General features: G+C 42.4%; 1 protein-coding gene across 2 annotated transcripts in view; it reads left to right on the top strand.

Annotated features, from left to right (window-relative positions):
• STAT1 (signal transducer and activator of transcription 1) overlaps positions 1-22,297 on the top strand; it is a 45,564-nt gene that overhangs the window by 11,262 nt on the left and 12,005 nt on the right. For both annotated transcript variants that reach the window (XM_054478708.2, XM_054478709.2), the window contains 13 exons: positions 1,964-2,053; positions 3,422-3,500; positions 4,751-4,842; positions 5,058-5,209; positions 7,851-8,009; positions 11,734-11,826; positions 13,390-13,449; positions 15,999-16,028; positions 16,120-16,213; positions 17,407-17,448; positions 18,675-18,758; positions 19,325-19,423; positions 20,551-20,686. In XM_054478708.2, the coding sequence (XP_054334683.1) occupies positions 1,964-2,053; positions 3,422-3,500; positions 4,751-4,842; positions 5,058-5,209; positions 7,851-8,009; positions 11,734-11,826; positions 13,390-13,449; positions 15,999-16,028; positions 16,120-16,213; positions 17,407-17,448; positions 18,675-18,758; positions 19,325-19,423; positions 20,551-20,686 (1,210 nt within the window). The remainder of the gene's footprint in view (positions 1-1,963; positions 2,054-3,421; positions 3,501-4,750; positions 4,843-5,057; positions 5,210-7,850; positions 8,010-11,733; positions 11,827-13,389; positions 13,450-15,998; positions 16,029-16,119; positions 16,214-17,406; positions 17,449-18,674; positions 18,759-19,324; positions 19,424-20,550; positions 20,687-22,297) is intronic.

Raw genomic sequence — 22,297 nt, 5'->3', positions numbered from 1 at the left:
CGTATGCCTGATAAAGATAAAACAAAAAATTATGGACCAGTTTTACTGCTGAGTATCAATATAAAAGTCCTCAATAAGATATTAGGGATCAGAATTAAATACTGCGTTAAGAAAGGACATGACCAAATATGATTTATTATAGGTTACAAGGGTAGTCCATGACTGGGCAACCTATTAATGCAATTCACTAAATTAATAGCTACAAGGAGAAAAAAGCATTTACTTCCTTCCACAGAAGCTGAAAAGACCTGACAGAATTCAATACTCATTCCTGATAAAAACATTGAATAAGATAGGAATTGATGGGTACCTCTTTAACATACAAAAATATGTATATCTCCATTCTAGAGACAGTATCTTACCTAACTGGGAAAACTCCAGTAAGTCAGAAACACAGCAAGGATGCTGTGTTTCCACTGCTATTTAGCATTGTATTGGTGGTATTGGCTAATGCAATTAGACAAGAGAAAACCATTAGAAGCATAAGAATTAAAAACAACATCATAAAGATATTAGCTCTCCCTGAGTTAACTTGTAATTTTAATGTGATCCCAATAAAAATACCAACAAGTTGTTTTCTGGAGCTATACAAATTGGTTCTGAAATTTATAAAAAATAAACATGCAAGAGTAGCGAGGCAACTTCTGAACAAGCAGAGCAATGAAATGGGACTGGCCCTACTAGATAGACTGTAAATCCTCTATAGTCAGACATCCTTCAAGGGTTCAGGCTTATGAATAAACAGGCCAATGGGAAAGAAAAGAAAAATCTAGAAGGAAACCCGTGTGCATATGGAAATTTATGTGATAAAGTTGGCAGCGCAGAGCACTGGGGAAAATAATGGACTTTTCAGTAAGTGTTGTTAAGACAAATGGAAAGCTAATTGGAAAAAAAGTGAAAGCAAAAAGTGGACCCATACTTCACTCTGATCATGAGAATAAACAAATATATCAGCAATCTAAAAGTTAAAAAGAAAAAAAGGAAACCTTGCAAGTGCTAGGGAAAAAAATGAGTGAATGCTGTAATGTCAATAGGGAAGGGCTAATATAAGGAAAATTCCAGACATAAAGAAGAAAAGATTGATAGAATTGCATATGTAAAAACACCCCCATAGAATCTGTGCTGTATAGGGCACTGTGTAAGAAAGGTTGACAAGCACAGTTTTTGCTGTGTGGGGGATTTAACTCTAAAAAAATAACATCTTTCTAGAATTCAGTCTCTATGAGAACAGGGACCACTGGTTACCACTCGATAACACCTGAGCCTAGAACACTGCCTGACGTTTACTTAGTACCTTGTAAGTATGTGCAGGGTAATCTGGTGTATGAAGCAAGTAGAGACCCTGTCACTTCTAAGTGTTCTGATTATCAAAAATAGGACTGAATACTCCCAGGCAAGTCTGGGTTTATATTCATTATTGACTTTATAGTAGCAGATTTTCATTGATGGCCTTAATGGAATGCTTTCATATTTCAGTATACCTCAGGATCACCCGGAATTGTGTTAAAATAGGGTTTTCTGATCCCATAATCTTATTAGCCCTTGAGATATTCCAGCAAGATCCTAGGTGGTGAGATGCTGCTGGTCTGAGGACCACACTTTGAATCAGAAAACTTTAAGATAAATAAGGACAGGGTTAATAAGAGTAATCTTGTGTATAGTATTTGAGAAACCGTGAACTAAATTCCAGTGTGGTACCATGCAACTGTATGAATTAATGGAAACTCCCAGAAATACTGTTTATTTTAGACATGAATTGAGCCTAGTTTTTTTGTAACCTTGTTAACAGTTTGCCAGCATTTTCCAGGGCCTTGGGAAAAATTTCTTATTGACACATAAGCAGGAAGCCTGTAGTACATGTGAGAAGGTCTGGAAGGCAGGTGGGGACTTGACTTTGGAGTGTAACCAGCAAGTACACACCCTGGAGAAAATGATGGCTATAATCATGCCCTTCCCATTACAGGCTCAGTCGGGGAATATTCAGAGCACAGTGATGTTAGACAAACAGAAAGAGCTTGACAGTAAAGTCAGAAATGTGAAGGACAAGGTTATGGTGAGTATTGAGTAAACGCATGCATTTATTCTGAAACTTTCTGTAGGGGAAAAAAGGTTTCAATTGCTTGGGGTGTAAACCTAGTAACTGTGTTCAGTCTTTTAAGTAGTTGGGAAGAAAAATTTTGCAGAAGTCTCAAGCTATAAGTAAACAAATTGGTAAAATCAATGACCAGATAGACTTTTTGAATGGCCTCTTATAACTGCCAAACATTGAGTTTATCTTTTTCTTCCCTGAAAGATCATGCAGTAAATGTTGACTTTGCCCAGTACCCAGTAAATGAGATGTTGCTGCTCTAAATGGGCCTTTATGTCCACACCTCTCAAATCACAGTGCCCCAGGATAAACATGGCCCATCTTTCCCAATCATCTGTTTTATCCTAAGACTTGGAAGAGGAACAAAAATACATTTTATTGAAAGCAATTTGGATACATTTCTGATTAAGACATCCACAGCAATTTTAGGGTAAAACTTCTAAGTCAATTTATGGAAGCACAGGGCTGCTCTGGCGCCCTCGATGGTGCACATTTACTCCTCTCTACTGTTAGGGCTGGTGCGGGGAGGGTTGAGGAGTTCTTTTTCACACAGGCCTGTGTTTGTGGAAAAGGCCTTTCAGCTTAGGGGTTTGGTCCTCTGTGGATCTCTGGGTAACACCAGTATGGCCTTGACTTATATGCTTCAGACAGCATCTTCCCAAACTCCACATTCTTTGGAGCAACTTCATCCTGCGGTCTCCTAGGGAAACATCTCATTAAAGTAGAAATCGAGTGAGCCCAGTCTAGAAATAGCCATGGAAATCCAGAGAAGAATATGTGGAAATGTGACTAAATTCTAAACAAATGAGGCTTATTTGTAGAATGAACGTACAATTTATTGTCCAGATGGAGATGCATTTGAGCCGCCAAGAGGGCACTGTTTGTAATTATAGCAAGTATGAAACCAGGTCTGTCCCAGTAAAGCAGGGATGTATGGTCACTTTTCTTACTTGGAAGGAATGAGGAAATTTTCTGTGAGCTTTTTCCCACCCTGCTGTGGGCTTCACAGTGGAGTTCTTAAATCATATCTCAGAGGTAGTCTCAAAGATGATGAGGAAGAATCAAAATTTAGGCGCTGGAACCAGGTTAAGGACATACAAATCAGTTTGAGAATTACTGTACGTTTGCTTTTTTAAAAATGTTATGACATACTTATTAATGAAATAGAAATTATTTCATGTATATGATTAGAACTCTCCAAGTCAGATCTCTTTTTGGGGGAGCTGGAATTGTTTTCACATTTCTCTGGGTTCCATAGAAGCAATACTCTGTTGCCTAAAGTCTTTGGAAGTTGCTGATCAGTAGAAACCATGTTTACATCTTTATTTGTAGTGTATAGAGCATGAAATCAAGAGCCTGGAAGATTTACAAGATGAATATGACTTCAAATGCAAAACCTTGCAGAACAGAGGTAAGAGTTCACAACTGAAGTGGTGCCCATTGGCTGTAATTTTTTCTGTTCACACTAGATAACGAAGATGATTACTCCTTTCTATTTGCTGACTATTTTATGACTCTGAATTCTTCCTTGATAACCCAGGCCAGGGTTTCTTAACATCCAATACTATTGACATTTCGGGCTAATTTGTTGTGGGGTCTGTCCTGGCATTGTAGAGTGTTTAACAGCATCCCTGACTTTTACCCACCAGATGCCAGTAGCACTACCCAGGAGCCCTCACTAGTGACAACCAAAACTGTCTCCAGAGATTGCCAAAAGTCCCCTAGGGGTCAGTGACCCCTACTTGATAACCACTGGTTATGTGTTACTCACCTTATTTATTGCGCCTAGCCCACTGACTGACACAGAGCAGTAGATATGTGGAGTTCCCCTGCCCTAATATCTCAGGTTTCTTCAAACGTTGCAGGTCCACGTGTATACACTGCAGATAAGCTCAGTATTTTTCTCATGTTTTAAAGCAGTTTTACTGTATTTTGTTACTGTTGTGTGTTTTTAATGAGAGTAGCAACAGAAAAGAACTCAAGAATGTACATTGTGTAGAACATGTAGGGTACTGCTGTTATTGTATTCATCATCTGGGGTATACCATGGTTCATAGGCAGAGATTATCAGTATGACTTGAGTAGAAAGTATGAGAGACAGCAACTTCAACTACTACTTCCTACTCATCTACTTCTCTTTGAAAGCTACAGCTATGCCTTGTATACATTTTTTATCTGAAGTTTTGAATTCCATTGTTTATATTTATTTAGGTGATTACCTGACAGTGTCTTAAGTGGCAGATACTACTATGTCTGATTTACATGGGTCACTGAAAACAAGTTTGTTTTTTTTTTTTTTTTGAGACGGAGTCTCGCTTTGTTGCCCAGGCTGGAGTGCAGTGGCGAGATCTCAGCTCACTCCAAGCTCTGCCTCCTGGGTTCATGCTGTTCTCCTGCCTCAGCCTCCCGAGTAGCTGGGACTACAGGCGCCTGCCACTGCGCCCAGCTGATTTTTGAAAACAAGTATTTTGTTGCAGTGTGTCTAGTTGTTATACTTAGGACTTTTTTTTCGTGTTTATTAAAGATCGAAGAAAGCCAAACTTTGACCTGTCACTAGGCAGCATTTGTGTCATATTTATCCTAAATTTATATGAATCTTGGCTTTTGTTGGTTTTGTCTTCTTTATATAAATATATTTACTGGCTGTCTCTCAATTTATAGAACACGAGACCAATGGTGTGGCAAAGAGTGATCAGAAACAAGAACAGCTGTTACTCAAGAAGATGTATTTAATGCTTGACAATAAGAGAAAGGTAGTTATTTACTTTCCAGAATAGCATGCCACTTTTGTTATACACTGTAAATAATGGACTCAAAGTTTAGAAGAGAGGAAAAATTATTTTTATAACCACCTGGCTTAGAGCCCCAGTTGAGAATGAAATGATATTTGCTTTTCTTTTAAAAAAAAATTTAAAAATCAGTGATTAAAAATGAATTTATTTCACATCGTTTCTTCTACTGCCTTTAGGAAGTAGTTCACAAAATAATAGAGTTGCTGAATGTCACTGAACTTACCCAGAATGCCCTGATTAATGATGAACTAGTGGAGTGGAAGCGGAGACAGCAGAGCGCCTGTATTGGGGGGCCGCCCAATGCTTGCCTGGATCAGCTGCAGAACTGGTAAGATTCTCCAAAGCGGAAAACTGGCAGCTGACTGGCTAACCACATAAACACATAAATGTACCTTTGAGCTGTGTTAGTTGAATGGACCCTGTCAAAACGTTAGTATAGAGTTTGACGTAGTCCAGCTTCTGCTTACCCTGGAAACACTCCCTTGGAAAGCACAGTGTTATTCCTGACTCGCCACGTTCAGCCACGTCTGCTTGGTTTGGAGCACTCCTGTACCAAGGGATGTGTCGTTTGACTGTACAAAACATCAGTGACATGGTCGTTACAGAACACATTTAACGACTTGACTCCTAATGTTTCCTTAAAAACAAAATAGCTTGAGGCATGTTTCTAGGCTTACAGAATAGTTTGTTAGGAAACATTCATTCAGTCATCCATCCAGTAATACTTATTAAATGCCTACTGTGTGCCGGGCACTGTAGGACCTGGGCACACAAGGATGAATGATTCTTGGCCCTTGCCAACAAGGAGTTCTCAGTGTGGAGGGGGGATGTAGACATGGTAATAATTCTGTGTGGTAAAAGTATCCAGGCGCTCTAGCAAAAGGCCATCAGGGTTCTGTGGAGGACAAAGGAAAGCATCTCCAGGGAAGGTTTCATAGAGGAAGTGGCCTTGTGCTGACTCAAAAGTCACTAGGATTACTCCACGTAGATCAAGGGGAAGCGCTTTCCAGCACAGAGCACAGCGTGTGCAAAGGCACACACGTGGGAGCCTGCAGGGACTGTATTGGGTGGCTGGAGAGTGGGGTGTCTGGGGAGATGGGAAGGAAAGTGGACCCGGTGGGAGATGCTGGAGCCTGATGGTGCAGATTCTCAGCACCATGCTAGGAATGGGAGATGTACGCAGCTGTACTGCTGAGCCAAGGCAGGCTTTTTTCTTAAGCAGGAGATGTATTTCTCTGATCTTCGATTTAGAAAGGGCACTCTGGCCACAGCCTGGAGGATAGGATAGAGACAGAAAGACCAGTTGGAATACTATTAGCATATTAGTGTGGTCCAGGTGAGGGGCAACAGGAGCTGAACTTGGGATCACAGAGTGAACGTGAGGGAAGGTGGCCTGGGACAATAGCTAAGGGTCCAAGGACCAGAGATCTCACGAGGTTATTTTCTATATTGCCAATTTTAAAAAAATCACAATTAATATTCAGCCATTTATTTTTGTTCTGTGAATTGCCTGTAGGTACCCCAGGTTTCTTGTGGGTTAGAGCAGAACTTCTGAGCCTAGTGCGCCTCATGTGCCTTGAGGGATACTGACAACCCTAAAGCCCTTCAGGTGGCCAGGGAGGCCCTGGGGTGTCTAGAGCCCCCTAGTGGTCCTCCTAGACCACAGGAGCCTCTTGTAGGGACACACATGCCCTCTAGTTTTCCCACTGTGCTAAGGATTGTCATTTTCTCTGTGTGCAAGCAGAGTTGGGGACACGGGTTTAGCTTCTCCTCTGGAACTCAGCCAGCCGTTATCCTGCCTTCTCCTTTCCTGACGAAGGGCTGCTGTCCCAGGGCTTTGAACTGGGATCGAGTAAAATCAGAAAGTGAAGTAGATACTTTTCCCAGGGAAGAAGACACTTTTAAAAGGTTTTCTTCTGTCATTACTGCAAGCGAATAAAACAGCGTTTCCCCAGCCTGTGTTGCTGTTAGCAGTTGACTGTAAGGAAGGAAGACTAAGAGCAATCACTAGGTTTACTCATTGGCTTTATATGTTTAGGGTCTAGACTGAGCATACTGCCTTCTCCTTTCAGTTGAGTGAAACCAGAATCGTCATTCTTCCTCTCTTCCTGTCCCTGGCCTTGCCTCCCTTCTCTGTGTCTCCTCCTGCCCCTCTGCCGTGCATCTCTGACTGGTCCTGCCGAGACACTGCTTGCTGATGCCACTCTCTTGACAGAACCTGCAGTGGCTCCTCGCTGCCTCTTGCATCACCCGGAAGCACCTGCTTTGCTGTTTTCCCTGCCTCTGGCCTCCTCTTTGCCCTGCGCCAGTCACAGATCACCTAGAAGCCCTGCCCCCACCCATCTCTCCTCACATAGGCCTCAGTGGTGTGTAGAGGCTTTTGATCTAGGCTGTAATCAGTCAGTGCATGTTAGTTTTACTCCTCAAATAACAAAGCTTCTACTGCTGGCACAAGCCTCTTTCCCTTTGTTTTTCCCTAGAGGGCAGAGCATGACATCCTAGGTGACATTTTATGTTGCATATAACCACTTGTTGGTTTCCATGCGATATGGTTTGGCTGTGTCCCCACCCAAATCTCACCTTGAATTGTAATAATCCCCATGTGTCAAGGGCAGGGCCAGGTGGAGATAATTGAATCATGGGGGTGGTTCCCCCAATACTGTTCTCATGGTAGTAAGTCTCACGAGATCTGATGGTTTTATGAGTGGGAGTTTCTCTCCACAAGCTCTCTTGCCTGCCACCATGTAAGATGTGACTTTGCTCCTCATTTGCCTTCTGCCATGATTGTGAGGCCTCCTCAGCCATGTGGAACTATGTGTCAATTAAACCTCTTTCCTTTATAAATTCCCCGGTCCTGAGTATGTCTTTATTAGCAGCATGAGAATGGACTAATATACCGTGATTCCCTTTAATCCAGGCTGCTTCTGGACTGCTTCTCATAGAGACATCTGTGTCTTGTGTCTTCCCAGGTTCACTATAGTTGCGGAGAGTCTGCAGCAAGTTCGGCAGCAGCTTAAAAAGCTGGAGGAATTGGAACAGAAATACACCTACGAACATGACCCTATCACAAAAAACAAACAAGTGTTATGGGACCGCACCTTCAGTCTTTTCCAGCAGCTCATTCAGAGGTAACTCAAGGGACATTTATTTGTACCTTCTGTAATCAGTCTATACAGAGGAACATTTTACCATAATTCAGATGATTTACAAGGGTTTAACAGGTGTTTTATATATTTTTTTTTTTCTTTTTTTTTTTGAGATGGAGTCTCACCTATCACTCAGGCTGGAGTGCAGTGGCATGATCTTGGCTCACTGCAACCTCCACCTCCCAGGTTCAAGCAATCCTCCTGCCTCAGCCTCCCAAGTAGCTGGGACTACAGGCGCACGCCACCCCACCTGGCTAATTTTTTTCAGTAGAGACTGGGTTTTGCCATGTTGGCCAGGCTGGTTTCCAGCTCCTGACCTCAGGTGATCTGCCCTCCTCGGCCTCCCAAATGCTGGGATTACAGGCGTGAGCCACTGTGCCTGGCCTCACATTTTTTAATGACAATGACTCTTCCTGAATTATTTGGTTATACCAGTGGTTCTTCACTCTTGCGGCCAGCTAGGCTGGAAGCTGTAGTAACCTTCCACTCCTCCTTCCCCTTTGGCTGAGTCTCCGCCATGACCCTAACATGCCTCACCTCCTCCTCTCCCCTCCTTATGTCTCAGGCTCTCAAATCCTCCTTTCTGGACTCTTCCCCAGCCTCCCCACCAGTCCTCCTTCCCAGTCCTTCCTCCCTGTGACCAGTGCTGTCCCAGAGCAGAGTTCCATTCTGGTTCCTCATCACCTGCTGATCCAAGTGAATGCCCAACTGGGCATTCACGGCCCCCCTTCTGCAGCCTGGACCTAGCTGACCACTCCACGCTTCATGTCCACACACACCCCTTTCTAGGCAAACTTGACCTCTTGCTGATTCCTATAGGGGCCATGCCGCACACTTGCTTTTCTGTGGCTGTCCTGAGGATACTTCCTCTTCCTTAGAACCTTGTTTTCGTGTACCTGCTTTCAAAATTGTATCATCCCAAAAGCTTCACCTTGTATCTCATCATTTAATCTTCCCAGATTTCCCAAACAGATGTTGTCTCCGTTTGTGGCCTACGGTCACCCTTCGTTCCTCTCCTACTCTGCCTTTTGTTATATAGTTGTTATGTATTTCTTTATATTTGTTTAATATCATAAGGTTCTGGAAGACAGAGACAAGCCTTTGTCACCCTTTTCCCCCAGCAGGACCTAGCACAGTGCCTTGTGAACAGTAGGTGCTCTAGACACACTTAGTAGATAGATAAATGTCACTGAGTGGAAAAGAAGGGTTCATATTGCAAGTTTTTTTTTTAAATGCAAACTTGACATGATAAAAATGTACTTGATTTTGAATGGAAGCAATAGCTGAGGGGCAGCGGCTGCTGATTGTGTTCCAGGGGACAGAGTGGGGGAAGACATTTGCTCTCCCAGAACAGCCTATCTCATTCCTTTCCTTCAGTTACCCCTGGCGCGGAGAGTCAGGGCAGCAGCTGTAGCAGCAAGGGTGGCTGTGGCAGCAGTGGCAGCTACAGTGACATGTCCAGCATGAATCCCAAATATGATTATTTATTCAAATTACTTCTGATTGGCGACTCTGGGATTGGAAAGTCTTGCCTCCTTCTTAGGTTTGCAGATGATACATATACAGAAAGCTACATCAGCACAATTGGTGTGGATTTCAAAATAAGAACTATAGAGTTAGACAGGAAAACAATCAAGCTTCAAATATGGAACACAGCAGAACAGGAAAGATTTCGAACAGTCATCTCCAGTTATTACAGAGGAGCCAATGGCATCCTAGTTGTGTATGATGTGACAGAACAGGAGTCCTTCAGTAATATTAAACAATGACTGCAGAAAATAGATCATTATCCCAGTGAAAACGTCAACAAATTGTTGGTAGGGAACAAGTGTGATCTGACCACAAAGAAAGTAGTAGACTACACAACAGCAAAGGAATTTGCTGATTCCCTTGGAATTCTGTTTTTGGAAACCAGTGTTAAGAATGCAACAAGGCCGGGCGCGGTGGCTCACGCCTGTAATCCCAGCACTTTGGGAGGCCGAGGTGGGTGGATCACCTGAGATCAGGAGTTCGAGAGCAGCCTGGCCAACATGATGAAACCCCATCCCTACTAAAAATACAAAAATTAGCCAGGCGTGGTGGCAGGTGCCTGTAATCCCAGCTACTCGGGAAGCTGAGGCAGGAGAATCACTTGAACCCAGGTGGAGGAGGTTGCAGTGAGCCGAGATTGCGCCATTGCACTCCAGCCTAGGAGACAGAGCAAGACTCTGTCTCAAAGAAAGAAAAAAAAAAAAAAAGGATGCAACGAATGTAGAACTGTCTTCCATGATGATGGCAGCTGAGATTAAAAAGCTAATGGGTCCTGGAGCAACAGCTGGTGGTACTGAGAAGTCCAGTGTTAAAATTCAGAGCACTCTGGTGAAGCAGTCAGGTGGAGGTTCCTGCTAAAATTTGCCTCCATCCTTTTCTCACAGTAATGAATTTGCAATCTGAACCCAAGTGAAGAAACAAAATTGCCTGAATTGTACTGTATGTAGCTGCACTACAACAGATGCTTACCATATCCACAGGGGTCAGAGATTGTAAATGGTCAATACTGACTTTTTTTTTATTCTCTTGACTCAAGACAGCTAACTTCATTTTCAGAACTGTTTTAAACCTTTGTGTGCTGGTTTATAAAATAATGTATTTTCCTGATATCAGACTGTTTTCTCGTGGTTGGTTAGAATATATTTTGTTTTGATGTTTATATTGGCGTGTTTAGATGTCAGGTCTAGTCTTCTGAAGATGAAGTTCAGCCATTTTATATCAAACAGCACAAGCAGTGTCTGTCACTTTCCATGCGTAAAGTTTAGTGAGATGTTATATGTAAGATCTGATTTGCTAGTTCTTCCTTGTAGAGTTATAAATGGAAAGATTACACTATGATTAATAGCTTCTTCATACTCTGCATATAATTTGTGGCTGCAGAATATTGTAATTTGTTGCATACTATGTAACAAAACAACTGAAGATATGTTTAATAAATATCGTACTTATTGGAAGTAATGTTTTAAAAAATGTACTTGGTTCCCTATGGCTAATGTTCAAACAAGAAGTCCTGTATATTGGGTTTTTTAAAATTTAAAAACATTACTTGTACTTTGAGTGCACATTTTTTTCTTAATTCTGACATGTAAATGAACATAATTAAATATGGGGTTTTTATTTTTTATTTTTTATTTTTGAGACAGGGCCTCACTCTGTCATCCAGGCTGGAGTGCAGTGGTGTGATCATGGCTCACTTCAGCCTCCACCTCCTGGGCTCAAGTGATCTTCCCACTTCAGCCCTCCAGTAGTTGGGACTAATTAGCCATGCCTGGCTAATTTAAAAAAAAAAACACAAAAATTAGTAAAGATACGGTCTCACTATGTTGCCTAAGCTGGTCTTGAACTCCTGGGCTCAAGAAGTCTTCCCACCTCAGCCTCTTAAAGTGCTGGGATTACAGACATGGGCCACTGTGCCTAGCCTTCATTGTATGTTTGTTTCAATGTAATAGTTTCACAGATCATTACAATTATTCTGTTTCTGTTAAGTCCCTATTAGGTTTTGGGATTTCTTTACTAATTAGAAAATATCACTTTGTTCATCCAACTTATCAGAATCTTTCAAACAATTTTTTAGGTCGTGGTCTCTAACCCCCTTTTTTCTTTCAGGAAGATCATTGTGATTGCCTCAACCTTAATGGAAATGCTAACGTATCTATCCTTTGCTTGGTATTTGCAGCTCGTTTGTGGTGGAAAGACAGCCCTGCATGCCAACGCACCCTCAGAGGCCGCTGGTCTTGAAGACAGGGGTCCAGTTCACTGTGAAGTTGAGGTAACAAGGGAAAGATGGCATCCCATACATCACCTGTCATGTAGCTTGTACCCCTAGTTTCCTTTTATAAAAACTGTTATATAGGGTGCTTTTGAGGAAATAATTTTTCAGGGGGCATTTTAATATGAACTCTTACTGAGAATATCTGAGAGTCTTTTATTAATATATTCATAGTAGAAATGTAACCAATATACATATATGTACACACACTCCTGGTGTTTTTCCAATCATAAATGTAACGCATGTTCACAGGAAAACAAAATTCCAAATTGCAGAAATATGTTCAATAGAGAGTAAAAGTTCCTGGCTGCCTCACCCCTCTTGGGCATAGGCTCATAACCTGAGCCTTATGAACCCCAGAAGCTGTATGAATGTGGATTTATAACATGTACATTTTTCTGATGGATGGATTTATAGCTTTCATCAGATTCTCAAAGCAGTCCGTGATATAAATATCTGTGGACCACCACAGTAAATGGCCTAGTGCCTGTCCTCCCACGAGTTTGTCCATGTCTACACAAATATATATTTCATACAGAAACACACACGCACAAATATGACATAATGTTTCCTTTTTAAAAAATTAGGATTCCATGTCTACACAAATATTTCATATAGAGACACACACACACACACAAATATGACATATTTCTTTTTTAAAAACTCAGCGTAGGCTACATACATTGTTTTGTAGCCTTTCTCCTTGATAATAATTGTAGAAGCGTTTCCAGGAATACGTGGCTTTACTTTTCTTCTATTGAATGGCCACATTGCTTTAAGCGTTCTTCTTATGATGAGTAGCTAGACGCTGAAGAACTGGACTGGCCTTCAGAGTTGGCCCGGGTCCTTTTTCTGGGGTGTTGCTGATTTAAGTCTTTGGGTAACCCTCCCTGGCTGGTAGGTACAATGTCACACTGAAGCCCTCGTGGAATTCTAGAACTCATAGCTGGAAGGGACAGTAGAAATCTGATCCCATCCACCTGCTCCACTGAACGGAGCAGACAGAGCCCTGGGGTCTCCTTCCCAAGGTCTCCAGCTCAGTGGAGCAGAGGCATACCCTCTCACCTGCCCTCCATCTTTCCGTGCTACCCTGGGGTGACTATAGATGTGACACAGTTTTTTCTGATTATGAGCAATAGTTTTTATTGTCTCCCAAGAGGACAAAGGTTAGATACAAGTTTTAGTAGAAAGTAATGTTTGCTATTTTTCATCCATATAAATTGGCCAAAAGTCGAAATTGTGATGAAACTCAATATTGGCAAGGTTATAGAGGTAAACAGCTACCCTCATTAACTTTTGGTGGGAATGTAAAATCAGGGCTGCATGAAAAATTGTAACATTAGTGTTACAATTTTTCCTAAGCAGTTCCACAGCTAGGAATATATTCTTACAAATACATTTACAAAAACTTAAGTAGATCTACAAAACTGTCAGTTTTCTTGTTGGTAATACCCTAAAACTGGAGGGGGAGTGGTTTATCTAAACGTTAATAGGGAATTGGCATAATAAATAAATTGTAACAGATAATTTTTTTTAACTAATGGCTTTTATTTTTCTTTCCAGACTGTTGGTGAAATTGCAAGAGCTGAATTATAATTTGAAAGTCAAAGTCTTATTTGATAAGTAAGATATCTTTAACATTATGTAACATACATGTACTATTGAAATGTCGATTTTGTTACTCAAGCACAGATTCCTCCACTAAATAAGCAGATTCACTAGCTGTGGAAGGGTCTATACTGGGTGGAAGTTTGCCTCCCTAGGGCCCCAGGGCTGAACCCAGAGTCCTGACAATGCTGCACATGAGCAGAGACTTCTAGTCAGATCCACCAGGGCCATCACAAATGACCCCAGCAGATTTAAATCAGCAGCTCCCTTGGTGGATGTTGGGAGCTTCTCCTGGAGCTGGTATCAACATTCCTGTGCCTTTTTAGACTATAAATGAACAAAAAAGTGAGTGTCTCTTTATGCATATGAGATTGTAATCAGCAAGTCTCAAAGTGGCTAGACTTGGCATGCCACCCCTTCCTCCTAGGTCAGCCCCAAAGGAGAGGCCCCTCATCCAACCCGAGGCTGAACATCCAGGCTGCCGTGATTCTGTGGTCATTTGGGGGTTTTTTCTGGAGTGAGGTCAGCAGCATCTTGGGGAAGACTGTGTGGAACCTGTGGGATTCACTCTTGTCTCTTCTGGGCAGTGGGAACCCAGGAATGGGCATCTCTCTTGGGGGTCCAAGTGGAGCAGCCCCATCCTATTTTGCCCTGAGACCCTAGACCCGGACTGGCACTGACTTGGCCACTCTCATTAAGGAACAAGATGGCTACCCCCACCCCTCCCATATTTAATGTTTTTGTTAGCTTGTGTCACATACTGTTTGGCAAGTTTCAAAAATGATTTATGATCATTCAAATCATTTTCCTCTGGCTTTTTGCTTTTTCCCACTCCTATAAGAATATTCTTCCTCGTAGCATGGTCTATGCCTTGTCTTCCCTGCCATTATCTTTGGTATATCAGTTAGCTTTTGCTTCCTAACAAACCACTCCCAAAACTTAGTGGCTAGGCTAGGTGCAATGGCTCACACCTGTAATCCCAGCACTTTGGGAGGCCGAGGCAGGCAGATCACATGAAGCCAGAGTTTGAGACCAGCCTTGCCAACATGGCGAAACCCCGTCTCTACGAAAAATACAAAAAAATTAGCCAGGTGTGGTGGTGTGCATCTGTAATCGCAGCTACTTGGGAGGCCGAGGCATGAGAATCACTTCAACCTGGGAGGCGGAGGTTGCAGTGAGCTGAGATCATGCCACTGCACTCCAGCCTGGGTGACGGAGTGAGACTATGTCTACAAACAAACAAACAAACAACAACTTAGTGGCTAAAAACTCAAAAACTCATTATTTCTCATATTCTGTGAGTTGTAGGTTGTCCTGGTCTGGGCTAGCTTGGTTGGAGCCAGGTGCTCTATTAACGCCTTATTACATGACTGGGACTCAGCTGGGATAACCAGGTCCTTCTTCATGCATCTCAAAAAGGCTAGCCTGGGCTTTTCCCATGGTGACAGTGTTCCAAATGAACAAGGCCTGTGAGTGCTAGCCTTGGAACATCTATAGCATCACTCCCTTCCATCCTGTTGCTAAAAGCAAATCAAGGCCAGCTGAGATTCGGGGGATGGGGAAATACGTCCTACTTCCTAAAGGGAGGAAGCACAAGGGTTGTGTGGTCATTGCAGTTTACCATCCTCTGCATCAGCTCAGCTCCTCTCAGCTGCTGCAGGCCCTTGTGTCTTTTCTGTTGGTTCCAGCTCTGACTGTCTTCTTAGCTTTGACAAGTCAGCTTTTATCATACTATTCTTTTTATTTTCAATTCTTTTTTTTCCAAACGGGAAAATAGGTCCCTTCCATAGCTAATGGTGATTGTCATTCGCAAAAGCATTGAACTTCTGGTTGAGATTGGAAAGGAAGGGGAACTAATAGATCCGTGAGTGAGCCCATGATTTCTAGTCTACATCTGGGACATTCGGATACATTATTTGGCCAGAACATGACAAAGTAATCACTGGATATAGAAGTGTAAGGTCTTTCAAAATTTTAACCTCAGACTTAAAACTTAAACTTGCCACTTTCCCCAGATAACTGACTTTTCTGGTACTTTCATGAGAGCATTAATGATCATAGAGAATACAAATGAGGATTAAATGGTCACATTGGCAGTCCTCTGAGCTGTGTGACAACTGGGCAGTACTGTCGGCTGGATCCCCAGTGCTTAGTGCAGGGCCTCGCACCAAGTAGCTGCTCAAAAAACAATAACAATAGCTTACATTTATTGAGGGTGTACTAGTGCTGATGCTTACATTTATTGAGGGTGTACTGGTGAGGAATTAACTAGTTTATTCCTCATGCTGTCCTATAGGTTGGCACTGTTAGTATGTTGTGCAAATGAACAGTGTAAGGCCCAGACCATTTATTTGCCAAAGGTCATTCAGTGATACTTGCCAGACCTAGTATGCGTAGATTGAAGCAGGGAGTGAATGAAAGGCTGCAAATCCACAGGTGTCAATTTATTTTTTATTTATCATTCACTTATACTCTTATGTTCTTATATTCTTAGAATTTTCTTAAACCTTATTTCAAATTTTAAATACACATATGTGATTATATATATATATTTTTTTTTGCAGAGATGTGAATGAGAGAAATACAGTAAAAGGGTACGTGATGTACTTTACGCTATACTGTGCTATATTTTTATTTGTTTAATAGTTGGAAGACTTTTCAGCATTTCTTTCCTATATTGTATAGATTTAGGAAGTTCAACATTTTGGGCACGCACACAAAAGTGATGAACATGGAGGAGTCCACCAATGGCAGTCTGGCGGCTGAATTTCGGCACCTGGTAGGGACATCAGTTTTCTCTCTATGTTGTCTCTGGTTTCTTAGGACTTTTGACAATAGAGCGACCCTTTTTGGCATGTTGCCATGTGGAGGATGCCCCCCTGCTGGGGTTTGTAGACTTTGTGGCTGGTGTCTTCCTGTCACCAGCACTTGGGGAATTTTGGTTTCTCCTCCTTATCCCACGACTGTTCACTCTGTTTTCTGGGCTGTATCACTCGCAGTAAAAGTATTTTCTAAGCCTGTGTTTACGTAAATGATTTGCACTTGCTGCCTGCGTGATCCCCACGGTCACTCACTGTAGACGCTTGCAGTTTTCTCAAAGGTTATGGCTCCTGTGTCCTGACTGTGATCCAAGTGTGGTCCTGTACTCCAGGGTTCAGTCCTCAGCCCCCGTGTTCCCCTTCCTGGTGGTCCTGCCCACAGCCCCTGCCTCCATGGCAGCCTGACTCTACCACCTTTTCTCCAGGGCAGTAGGGCTCATTCCGCAGGCAGTGGAGACCCAGCGGGGTGCTCTATGTGGGCTGCACCGTCTTTCCTCCTCTGTGAACATGGGAGCTGCTATGAGGCTCTGTGGGTGCTGAGTCCGAAGCTTTCCCTGGGCCCAGAACCTGCAGGAGGTTAAGGGCATCCTTTTTCACTAGAGACCACTTTGTGATCCAGCAAGCCTCGTAGCTAGGAAGCTCTACCTAACTCGAAAGCTTAGCCCAACTCAGGTGCCCTGAGGGTATTCAGAGCTTCCCTCAGGGCCCCAGCCTGCTCGCTCGTCAGCTCAGGGATTGACAGCCCAGGGATTGACATCCACTTGAGGGCAGTTGGACCTGGAGTCACTGGGCCCAGCCTGGAGGACTCTGCTGAGGGAAAGGGGAGGGAGAAGCTGTCCCCTGAGCTTCGGGGCATGAAACAGCTAACGAAGGAGCATGGGGAATCATTCAGGGAAAGTTTGAACACAGGAGAGGAGCTGGTTGCGATTCCAAGAGATCCCTCCAGACTGGTATCCGCATCATCAGGCCCCTGGGGAAACGTGCTTCTGCTCATGGACCCTGAACGAGGGCCAATTTGTCCCATATTCTGCGTTCTAAAGATAAAGTCACATCTGTCATTCTTTCTAGTCCTAACTTTGTTCTCATCTGTAAATGAAGATAGCAACTTTGACCATTACCATGGTGTTTACTAAGATGATTATTTGTTTTATAGCAATTGAAAGAACAGAAAAATGCTGGCACCAGAACGAATGAGGTGAGAGTCCCTTTATGTTGTGAATGGGCCCAAATCAGGCAGGTCTGTCTATCAAGGGCAGGTCAGTTGATGGCTGGGGACATCTCACAGAGGAGTTCAGACCCATCAGGGAAGAGCAGCAAAGGAGCTGGGTACTTAGCATATCTGTGACAACAGTAAAAACACCACATTTGTGCTTTACTATTGTCAGACGATTTTGCACACAAATTCATTAGACACTCATGGACAACTCAGTGGAGTAGCTATTGTGGGCTTTTGTAATCTTCGCATCTTACAGGTGAAGAAATTGAGTCACAGGAAGTTTGCAGGATTTAGCTAAGGGTGCACAGAGAGTTACTGTCAGAGTTGGAACGAGAGGCCACTTTGATGACTGCCTTGCTGTGTGCCAAGAGGACTTTTCGGCCATTGCATCCCCTACCAAAAGCATTGCCTTTGCATCAGTTTCCTTCCTACAACGTGATCCTTAAGGAGTTGGGTTTGTGATGCATTCAGAAATGAACTATGGACAAAGGATGAAATATCTGGAGTTGTTTCGGTTTAGAACACTTTCGTCCTTTATGCACACACTGTGCAGTCCTTCCACACCAGGACCAGTGGAGGTCACATGGAGCAGCGAGACAAACACAGGCCCAGGCAGTGCAAAGATGCCTTCTAGCCCTGGTGTGCACCTGAACTATGTTTTGACCTCCCTGGGTCTAGCCGTTGCACCTCTCTGGTTCTAAGTTGTGAGGCTCACATGAGGTAATGTCTATGAAGGCACTTTGAAATCTTTCCATTTCTACCGAAACCAAGACACCTTGTGACCTGCCAAGTTGATGCGAGTCAGCCCTTCCGGTAGGCAGTAGACAATCACAAGTATGCACTTACTCCCAGCCCTCTCACCTCCTCCCCACCCATCTGCATTGAGATGTGCAGCCACACTGGGCAGGCAGACAGAGCTGAGGGTCAAGAAGCCTTAGGTCACAAAGCCATTAGTTGCTCTTTCCCCATTGACATTCATTGCTCTGAATCTATAACCCTTGCCATAACTTCAGACACTTGTCTTTCAGAGCACATTGAGATACTCAGAATCATTAAATCTGGGAGAGATTGAATATTGAGTCTTCAGACTTGCCGCTGATTGGGTCCAGGATCTCTGTGGCCTGTTGCAATGTTAATTGGGCTTTTGAAAGTTTCAGGATCTGTGAATAATTATATTCTTTTCTTCTTTCCTTTTCTCTTCCAAGGGTCCTCTCATTGTTACTGAAGAGCTTCACTCCCTTAGTTTTGAAACCCAATTGTGCCAGCCTGGTTTGGTAATTGACCTCGAGGTAAGACTTTTATGGTCCCGAGTTGGAAAACTTCATTATTTTTACTTTTAATTGTTACATGTATTTTTATTTCTCAGTTTTTGTTTTAGAGGTATTTACCTAATTGTTTTAAAATGATCTTTTTCAGCTAATACTATCTTAACCTTAATTTATGGTCCAGAAAGCTAGAGAATTGAATTAACCTTCAAATTCAATAACTTAAAAGTTCCAGTTGAGATAGCTGTTAATTTTTTTTTTTTACATTAAGCATTGGGACTTATTTATTTTGCTCTGCCCTCCCCCCACATTTTATGTTTTCATTGTAACAATTTTCATCTTCTCATATTGCATATCCCTTAATTAATTATTGTAGCTATTATTATTTTTAGGGACTTATTTCTTAACTGAAAGATACATCAAAGACAAGTTAAACTGGACAAAAGAACAGAACTTAACATTTCTCATTTTCGAGTATTAAATATGTACAAATTTACAGATAATACCCTGCTTTTAGTTGAGGCTAAGCAGTTATCTGAAGGTGACATTTCTGTGATTCGGATGATTTCAAGGTCTTTGTCATCCTTTAGACGACCTCTCTGCCTGTTGTGGTGATCTCCAACGTCAGCCAGCTCCCAAGCGGTTGGGCCTCCATCCTTTGGTACAACATGCTGGTGGCGGAACCCAGGGTATGGAAAACACATTTGCTTTGGTCCCAGGGTTAAGCAGAGACCCCATGCTCTCGCTGCTGCATCTCTGAAATAGCCCCAATGGCCAGTTGTTGAGGGAGAAGTGACAAAGCTCCTGTGGTATTTCTAAGGCTCTTGAGTAAATCTTGGAATATGAAGCGTGGATATGTATTTGAAATGAGAATTATGATTTTTCTCCCATGTGGGTAAGCTAGGGCAGTCAGTGATTCCATACCACTTTATTGTTATTATTTTTAAAATGTATACGTCTACTAAACAAGCATGCTCCATTCTTAGAGTGTGGATACTCACTGTTAATTAATTACAGTCATTTATAATTATTCAAAGTACTTATGTTTTTTAAAGTCACCGGGAACACTTAATTAGCAAATAATGAATTGTTGCTCCTAAGGGAACTACGAGGCTAGGTTCCTTCAAGCCTCTGGTCACAACATTTTTGTCAACCCATCAATGCATAACATTGTTTATGTGTGTTTCTGTTTAAAGACACCTTATCTAATACACTTGTTGAGGCATTAACATTACACCTATAGCCAGGATCACTGTAACTCATGCCTGAGTGAAGCTTGCCTCACCCATGTATTTTCTCCATAAGGCACATCCCAGCCTTCCCATGCTTAGGAACAGTAGACCATACTGTGGCACTATGCTTGGGCACCATTTTAAACAGTGATCACCAACAGCACTCACAAAATGCAAAGAACATGGCACTAAATAGGCTTCAAAAAGGACACATTGTTCTTATGAGAGGTGAAACAGGAAGCGAGTGTCATTTTGTTTGGCTTCAGTTGGAAACGTAAGTGTTAAGAGACTTGAATTCTTTGCTGCTGTGTGCTGCTGTGTGTGCACAGGTGTGTCTTCAGATGACCCCAAAGATGCCATGTATTTAGATTTTGGAGTTACAAGTAAATTTTAGTGAGTAAACAAGTTCACAAATGTGAATCTGTAAATAATGAAAATTGACTGTACTTCTCTTCCCCAACTGTGAAAGCACCTGTGTGTCATATAAACTAGAATTGAACTTTGGGATGGACATATGTTTTAGTGCCACACTTGTGACTGGTGTCTCTGTAGTAACCCTTAGATTTTGGGTGTTTTCTCTCTAGAATCTGTCCTTCTTCCTGACTCCACCATGTGCACGATGGGCTCAGCTTTCAGAAGTGCTGAGTTGGCAGTTTTCTTCTGTCACCAAAAGAGGTCTCAATGTGGACCAGCTGAACATGTTGGGAGAGAAGCTTCTTGGTATATGCATATTAACTTGTTATGTTTATAAAAATTGAAATTCATAAAAATATCTCTCTAATTGCTCTTTTCCCCTCTGCTATTTTGTTAAAGGTAAAAAAGTACTAAAATCTGTCAGCTTTTCAAGCTATAGTTTATTATAGCTAAGTGAGAATCATATATCACCTTAGAAAGAAATATAGACCTGATAACATTTAAATGAATCCGTTCCTCATTGTCTCATATTAATATTTCTGAGATGGATTCCCAAGGGAAAGTTTTATGAATTATGTAAAATATATTATTTGTGGCTGAAATAAGTCCCTGGATGAGAAAGATGAAGACCTATTAACCATTAACCTTGGGGAGAAAAAAGGAAGTCCCTGACTTGATGAGAATAAAGTCCTGGGGCTTGCCCACTGCAGCATAAGCCCGAGGCCCTTGCCTCAGGTGGGGCCCAGGTAGCAGAGGATGCCGTCCCCACAAGAGGATGCCTCTTTTGATCTGCAGTTTTGCCTGATTGGACAGAGTCTAGACAGTGGTAGATGATTCCCTTTCAGTGGTTAATGTCAGTGCATTTATTAGTCCTTCAGACTAAACAAATCAAAGATCCACTAGTCTCAAGGTCAGATCTTTCAGTGACTGAGGCTATCTGAACTATTTCTTTAAAAATCCATGGACAACTTGTATCCAGATTTGCTTTCTGTAGAGCAGCACTGCATTTACTCCAAACAGCAGTAGGCTCTTCCTAACCCAGTGACTTTCAACAGTGCCTTCTCTTGGCTATGCAGCTGTCACAGTAGTGGTCTTCTGCTGTTTAATACAAGTATAAAATCCCCTTATTCCATTTCTTTATTTGGTGAGAGTTAAGAAGGATATCTTTTGTAGCTGTAATGGCTTATTTGTAGTTCTCTTTGAAGACCGATAATGGGCTTACCGCCTCTTCTCGCCCAGGCTGCTTTAATTTGTGTAGCTAATAACCCCTGGGCTTCTTCCTCTCATTTCTCTCACTTGGTTTTTGATTTGCATCAGACTCCCTGAGCCCATGTCCTATTTGGAGGAAAGCTGAGGGAAATGCATAAATAATGTCTAAAATAAACTTGTAAAGTCAAGTATCAGTTACATTGAAGATCTGGGGTGATCTTGGGCACAGGTTGAACTTTGAAAAAAATTCTGTAGGGTCCTTGGGAGAGGGGGCTCTGCTGAGCAGCAGAGGAAGGCAGTGGGAAGAGGCACTGGATAGGGAGGCTTCTCTAGGAGGCCCAGCAGAGCACCTTTGATTTAGTGCAAAAGGCAAAGTCAGCTGATGGTCTTGGAAGGAAGTGTAACATGAAGAGGGCATTAAAAGGACTGTCCTCTCTTTAGAGGAGAGGGAGGGAAAAGGGGGGCTGGGGAGGGAGAGAGCAGATGGTAAGACTTTGTGATGTTTCTGCTTTCCCTAAAAACTCTCATATTGTGGTGCCCAGGAATCTGCCATCCATTCCTTTCTGCCATTAAACTCAAACCAACATACACATATTTTAGACCATTTAAATTCCGCCCTCTTACAGCACATATTGTAATTGCTCAGTTAATTTGGCATTAAGGTATCCGAAAATGTCAGCTGTGTACATACAGTCTTTGCTGGGTGTT

Source organism: Pongo pygmaeus, chromosome 11 (assembly GCF_028885625.2).
Source record: "Pongo pygmaeus isolate AG05252 chromosome 11, NHGRI_mPonPyg2-v2.0_pri, whole genome shotgun sequence".
Taxonomy (NCBI): Eukaryota; Metazoa; Chordata; class Mammalia; order Primates; family Hominidae; genus Pongo; species Pongo pygmaeus.
Note: the sequence above shows the minus strand (reverse complement) of the source record. Positions and strands in the feature narration are given on the sequence as shown.